The 7,539-nt window shown below is 33.8% G+C and overlaps 1 protein-coding gene across 1 annotated transcript; it reads left to right on the forward strand.

Moving 5' to 3' along the window:
• The first annotated feature begins 1,807 nt into the window (after positions 1-1,807).
• LOC112589552 (thyrotropin-releasing hormone-degrading ectoenzyme-like) lies at positions 1,808-6,349 on the forward strand. Its single transcript, XM_025303377.1, has 9 exons — positions 1,808-1,855; positions 2,643-2,805; positions 2,937-3,018; positions 3,336-3,682; positions 4,334-4,614; positions 4,927-5,117; positions 5,259-5,558; positions 5,646-5,727; positions 5,926-6,349. Exons 2-9 carry the CDS (start codon positions 2,724-2,726, stop codon positions 6,043-6,045), a joined length of 1,485 nt encoding a protein of 494 aa, XP_025159162.1. The 5' UTR covers positions 1,808-1,855; positions 2,643-2,723; the 3' UTR covers positions 6,046-6,349.
• Positions 6,350-7,539: the final 1,190 nt, after the last annotated feature.

The following is a 7,539-nucleotide window of genomic DNA, read 5'->3' on the forward strand; positions in this document are numbered from 1 at the left end:
GCCGTGAATATTCCGCTTTGGTATCGATGTGGATGATTTTCCTGGGTCACTAATAGATTTCCTTCGTTTGGCATTATCGAAATATATCCACTTCTCGTCTCCAGTCACAATACGATGCAAGAAACCTTTTCTTTTTTGCCTGGCAGGCAAGATTTCAGATATGGCTTTTCGCCTCTCGATGACTCTTTCTTTCAGTTCCTACGGCACCCATCTTCCTTCTTTGTTAATTTTTTTCATGGCTGCCAAACGCACAGAAATTGTTGATCGATCAATATTCAATAATTGCGCGAGCTCATATTGCGATTGACACTGATCTTCATCGATTAGCGCCTGCAATTCCTCGTTCTCGAACTTCTTCGGCTGACCTGAACGAGGTTTGTCATCGACACTGAAATCATCACTTTTGAAACGTCGAAACCATTCTCTGCATGATTCTCTGCATGGTGGGAACACTTTCACCATAAGCTTCTACGAGCATTCGATGAGCTTCAGCGACTGTTTTCTTCAAATGAAAATAAGAACTTCTCGGAGATGATGCTTTTTTTGGCTCGAATTTCGACATTTTCAAATCAGATAAACACGATGTTGTTGTTACAAACCCAAACGTTTATCAACTGAATATTATTGTCAGATATCAAAACTAAAAAATAAAGCCTTTAATAGACAGAGATTAGAAAATTACATAGTACAGCAATTGACCGCCAGATGGACCGAACTAATTCACATATCTAACAATAAAATAGATGTTACATTATTATCATGCAGTGTTTAATGGGTTTCGTTATTAGAACTTTTAAATTAACTTCATACGTTTATGTAATTTATGAAGGAGCTAAATTGTAGAAAAGCATACTGCCATTTCTACATGTCATCACCTGATTATGTTAATTCACAATTTACAGCGAAAAAGATGTTCTATATGATAAAGATATCGATTTCCCTGGCCGCAAGGCTCATATCGGTGAGGTCATTTCACACCAAATGGCACGTCAGCTGTTTACAGCAGTGGTTACTCAGTCTCGATGGGCCGACCTGTGGATAGGCGAATCACTATCGAAGCTTTACAGTCATTATATCATGAACCAGGTTAATATATATAACTATCAACATTACTGGAAGGCCAGAAATTTTTGGATTTAAAGGCAAATGATCGGTGTGGAAGATATTTTTTAATTTTTCTAATCGTTTTACAATCATATGCAAACCTCATTGAATATGGAATACCGCTACTGCTAATGTGGAAAGAATTAATAGAATGACAAATATTTAATTTTGTAAGCATGACAGTTATAAGGGTTATCGTCACACATTTTATGTAATTTTTATATTTCAGCCATATAACATTTGCCTGAAACCTCATAACATAACTGTTATACATAACTGTTATACATAAGTTACGGTCTCGTTATATACAGTAACTGTCCTGTAGTATTTTAGTAACATGTTATATTTATTTTAGGCATACATGTGTATACAGGGTGTCCGGAGTGTGATCATTAATATTTTGTGTACTGGTAGATTGGGTGTAGCCGAGAAGAAAAGTCATGTGCCATAATGTCAAATTGGCAATAATTATCGAGTTATTAATTGAAACATGTGAGCCAATGAGCGCGTAGAGAGCGCTGGGCGGCCGCCTCTTGTCGCTTGCGCTCGCTCGCTCGTCGTTCGCGTTCGCTCGCTTCTCGTCGCGCGCGCACGCCTCTTGTCGCTTACTGTTGCCTCCATAGATATAGATAATTCCCTGCCAATGCCACCAAACACACAGCAAAACCTTCCTGGCCGTCAATCCTGGCTTGGCCACCGTTTCCGCCGGCTCACCGCGATTCGACCACGACCGTTTTCGCTTGACGTTGTCGTAAGTGATCCACTTTTCATCACCAGTGATCAACCGCTTCAGAAATGGGTCGATTTTGTTGCGATTCAACAGCGATTCGCAGATGGAAATTCGGTCCATGAGGTTTTTTTTCGTTAACTCGTGTGGCACCCATACATCGAGCTTCTTTTTGTATCCAGCCTTATTCAAATGGTTCCAAACGGTTTTTTGTGCAATCTTTAGCTCTTGGGCAATCGAAACAGTGCTTACATGACGGTCGGACTCGACAATGTCCATGATTTTATCGATATTTTCGACAATTGGCCTTCAAGTGCGTGGTGCATCTTTGACATCGAAATTACCGGAACGGAATCGACGAAACCAAAATTGCATGTGATTGGCTGTTGCAGTATAAGAACCATAAACACTATTCACATTTTCAACCGCCTGGCTTGCGTTTCCGCCTTTATCGAAGAAAAACTGTAAAATATAGCGTATTTTCTCTTTGCTAGTGTCCATCTTTGACGCGCGCTCAAACAAAACTGAGTCAACTAATCACAAAACTGTCAGAAAAGTTTTTTTAGTACGAAATCTCATCTTTCTAACGCCATCTAGTGGAACCCGATCGGACTTATACAACGCGAGATACAGATAACTAAAGCTATCTACTGGAAAAATAATGGATTTCTTTTTACTACACCTGATATAACCGTTATATATTTATGTTTGCTGGAATATGGAGTACATTTGCGTTATGTTAATTTGTACACCAGCGTATATTTTAGTATCAGAAGTTTAGTATATTTTATATCAGAATGATTTATTTTAGATTTTCATCGGTTCACAATTAACAGATCTCTATGCAATCCAAATTCTTCAGTCAACATTTCAGTATGAAACTAACTGTCAGATGATAGCTCTTTCCGAATATAATGCACGAATTGCGGATGAGATCGATGTCTCCCTCTGTTCTCGTTGGTATTATAATAAAGGTTAGTGTTTAACTGGAGATTTTAAAAAGGTATTCATTTATCTTTGGAAGAAAATACCATACAAATTATGAAACTTAGTCCTTACTCTATGTAAATTAATAAAATTGTTTCGTTTTAATGTACTGTTTTAGGTTTTGCTCTTTTACGCATGATAGAGCGTATGATCACGTGGAATAAATTTCAATTAGCTGTTACAGAATATTTTAACAAATTGTAAGTAACACATTGTAGCATCATTATATATAACATTTCACTATAATTGCTTCTAAAAATAACTATATATACGACAGAATTTATACTATTTCAAATTTATATGTTTATGTATTAATTAATTAATCGGGCTTAAGAGGGGCATATTATTTATTACGTAGAATTTCGGTATATTTATGCACTTACGTTAAATGGTTCAACTGAACACGTGATTAAGTAAAAATGTGTTTTGTATTGTAAAATTTATAAATTATTAATGACATAAAACATACACACGTGCGCGCACACATATACGTAACGTTGAACTTTTCTCTTTATAGTAAGTTTCGTCCTGCCACTCCTTCTAATCTTTGGACCACCTTACAACGTAGACTTGATGACAGTACGAATCAAATGGTTGGAATTAATGAAATTATGGATACGTGGTTAAGTCAAAGATACTATCCTGTTATAAATGTTTTTCACAATCGTCAAAATAATACAGTGATATTAAATATCACTGGTGGTGTCGACATGAGAAAATACACGTGGATAGTACCGACAACTTATACTTCATATAATCCTTTGTCTTACATGATCAGTGATGTTGTGATAACTACTTCTGAAATTACAACTATTAAGCTGGAGCATAATATTGATTTTGTTATATTTAATAGAGAACAAAATGGTAAGTGTATATATAGGGTGATTCGAAACAATCAGTACTTAATATGCCATATTCTTGAGCAAATTCTAAGACTATTTTTCCTCTTGCAAAATATTATTCGATGCTTAGTTACTGAGTTATTAAGATAAATATTTCGTCTAGTGTCGGGTATGGAAAGCAGGCAGGTACGAGTAACCGTTGGGGCTCGTGCCGCCTAGGCGCTGACGTTGGTCACTCGATGCGATATGTTAATCGACATATGTAATAACATTCATCCGTATTATTTTCAAAACTTAAAAATTTGAACAACCGTGGCAACCGTAATAGCAAATATAATATTATAAATTAATAGGATATTAATTGTTCCGTCCTTGCTTGCCTTCTGTACCCGGCGCGTAATAGACGAACTGTTTATCTTAATAATTCAGTAACTAAGCATTGGATAACATTTTGCAACAGAAATAATAGTCTTAGAATTTGCTCAAGAATATGACATATTAAAGACAACTGCTTGTTTCAAATCACCTTGTATACATACCACGTAAGTTCGTTATACTGTCAGTTTAAAGCGTAAAACAATTTCGACATAATACATGTTTTATTTTATTTACAATAGTTTTCCGTGAATACAAATATAAATTAACAATATAATGATTATTTAATTTACAACAGGATACTTTCGCGTGAATTATGATGAAAATAGTTGGAATCGAATTGCAAATGCTTTGCACTCTGATAATTGTAATCAAATAAATATCCTCAATCGCGCGCAATTGATTGATGATGCATATTATTTTATGACACAAGACTACATATCACCGCTTACATTTTGGAGAATTGCAAGTTATTTAAAGCACGATGTAAGTTACATAGCCTGGTATCCCATGTTTAATATTCTATCGTTTATGTGGCCTATTTGGAATAATCCGGCTACGGGAGTGAAACATATCAAGGTAGGCACGGTAAACCGAATTTCATCAGTTCATTAGTTAATTATGGGACACGTAGTCTGCAAATGTCATAAAAAAGTTTCATAATATTGAAGATGAATTATTCAGACCAATATATAGAAAATACTCTGTTCCTGATTATAAAAATGTACATATAAGTTGAGATATATGTCACGCATGTATCACGTAGTTATATATGTATATAAATATCTGTTCCCGATAAACAACGCGACGTACTAAAATTAAATTATAATGCTGTTATTTCAAACTGTTGTCATTTCGATATTCATGTGATATCAATATTCTTTAACGTAGGAAGAAGTGCGTCAAATATTGGACGGCTTACTTCAAAATTTGGAATACGAAGAAAGAAATTATGAGAACGATATGTATAAAACACTGAGATTATTAGGAACAAGATGGGCTTGCAAATTAGGGCATAGAAAGTGTCAAATAACTGCTACGACAAAATTGTCTGGCTATTTATTCGATCCTAATAAAAACAAGTAAATCTTTATATTCTATACAAATTTTAAACATATCTCTTTTTAAACATATCTCTTTATTACTTGTTCCGCCATATGTTTGATCGGTCACATGATACAAACTTGAACTTCGCTAATGGTTGATATTTTTCGCAAACATAGATTTTCACCATGGTGGAAGGATTGGGTATATTGTGCCGGTATGAGTTTGGCCAACGAAGCTATATCGCAGATGTTGTTTGAAAAATACAAAAATACCACGGATATAGATATTTTGAAATATTTGTTTTGCTCAGATGATGCACAAATTATCGTGAAGTATATGGAGGAAGTGTTTCTCGAACTTGGAAATGTACTATCGCATAAGAATTTAAATGAACTTTATCGAATTGTTATAAAGAAACACATAAGGAAAAATGATGTGCTGAAATACTTCATACAGCATTATTCGAGAATAATCTGGTGATCGTTTCTCTTATAAGTACTTGCAATGACTGATCGCGAAAAAGTTAACGTTTCTGTTAATAATTTATTATTTCTACTTTCTAGGTGGCAAGACACTTTTGTTCAAAACGCAAAAGTGTTAGGTAACATGATAATGAATGTATATTTAAATGAAGATATCCATGTGGTATGTACTTTTTCTGTTTACTTTGCTTCACGTTTAATATTTTTAATTAATTCAAATTTCATTCTTAAACACCCAATATATATGATAATTTATTTTTCGTTAAAGTTAGAAATTATGGATAAATATGAAATTGAGAAATTATAGATAAAAATGAATTCTTACGAACTCTTACGAAGTTGTCAAAATGTCCTGTTCCAGATTGTAGAATTTGCAAATAAAGCCAATTCACACAAAATAAATCTGGACGACATATATCGAATAGTAAGCGTTCAACGGAAAAGAATTCAAACAATGCAAAAAATAATTTACTCGTCATGAATAAGAAAAGCAGGACATATAATTTCTAAATGAACGAGTTTACAAAATATGATGGAATTCAAATAATTAAAGTGGCCAAACTGAGCGTTATTGCAAATTGGGCAGTTGATTGAGATATCTGTGTCTAAAATTATGATGTTTGTTTTATATAGATGTATTTTTATGATATTTTATTATCACATTATTCTTACATTTCCATGTTTCTATTGTTCATGTCTTTTATTTACATGTATTTGTACACATACATTGTACATTATATGATAATAATATACAGGATGTCTCAGAACTTTGGGACACGGGCTCCGTAGCGACATAGAGCTAAGTGAGAGGAACAAAAAGTCCTCTACCATAATGTGAAAATCGTAATAGATTTTTAGTAATAACCGCGTAAAGTTTGACGTTTTCCACGCCCATCGCGGCCTATAGACCGCTCCGCGGCAAGCTGTATGCATGGGGGCTGAGCGGTAACGCGGCTCGCGCTGACCGTCGCGCGGTGTCAAAGTGTCAAGTTGCCATCGCGACAGTCAGCGCGAGACGTGTCATCGTTCAGCCCCTACGCACACAGCTTGCCGCGGAGCGTCTATAGGCCACGTTGGGCGTGGAAAACGTGTAACTTTGCGCTGTTATTACTAAAAAACTATTACGATTTTCACATTATGGTACAGGACTTTTTTGTTCCTCACTTAGCTCTATGTCCCTACGGAGTCCATGTCCTGAAGTTCTGAGACACCCTGTATAATAATGCACATATAGTTATATAAGTATCTATGTAATATACTATGTAATATGGCTAGAATTTAACCGTTACGTTTCATTTGTAAATGACTACGTAAACATGTACGCGATAAACACAAATATATGTATATAAATAAACACACATATATATATATATATATATATATATATGCATGTATATGTATGTGTATATGTATTGTATATATATTATTACATTTCAAATATTTATAATAATTATTATATAATATAATATAATATACGCACACGATTGTGAACAGTATTTATGTAGTATACTGCAATTCGTGCCGTTTCTGTATATTATACATATTATATATTTATCTACATTATTTATATTGTCTGATTTATCTATATTTTATATTTATTTACTGATATTGTACCAAAAATAGAATGTTATCTTTTCTTTTAAAACATCTTTGGTGTAAATATAATAATAATTCTTTTGATACTAACTCAGTTCGTTATTAAATATCTAATTATTTTATTGATGAAGGGTAATTGTTCTTTTTTCCTCCGCCATTCTCAGCGACAAACATAGAATAAATTATATATATTGGGTGTGTAAATTAATGCGGAGGCTTTTTTTTATAAAATTCACACTTCATTTTCCCATCAAATATTACGACTCTATTCACCAAAATATTTACTTTAATAGACAAAATTATCTTTTGAAATAACAAATTCATTTCTTAGTTCTAGTTTGCATTGGCATAACGTTAAATAATATGATGAGGATTTTAA

Source organism: Harpegnathos saltator, unplaced genomic scaffold (genome assembly GCF_003227715.2).
Source record: "Harpegnathos saltator strain DR-91 unplaced genomic scaffold, Hsal_v8.6 scaffold54, whole genome shotgun sequence".
In the NCBI taxonomy this organism is placed as follows: domain Eukaryota; kingdom Metazoa; phylum Arthropoda; class Insecta; order Hymenoptera; family Formicidae; genus Harpegnathos; species Harpegnathos saltator.

Coding starts and splice junctions, on each gene's coding strand:
- LOC112589552 (XM_025303377.1), top strand. CDS start 2,724: ATGATAGCTCTTTCCGAATATAATGCACGAATTGCGGATGAGATCGAT. Junction 5,118..5,258: donor TTCGATCCTAATAAAAACAA/GTAAATCTTTAT, acceptor TCGCAAACATAG/ATTTTCACCATGGTGGAAGG. Junction 5,559..5,645: donor CATTATTCGAGAATAATCTG/GTGATCGTTTCT, acceptor TCTACTTTCTAG/GTGGCAAGACACTTTTGTTC.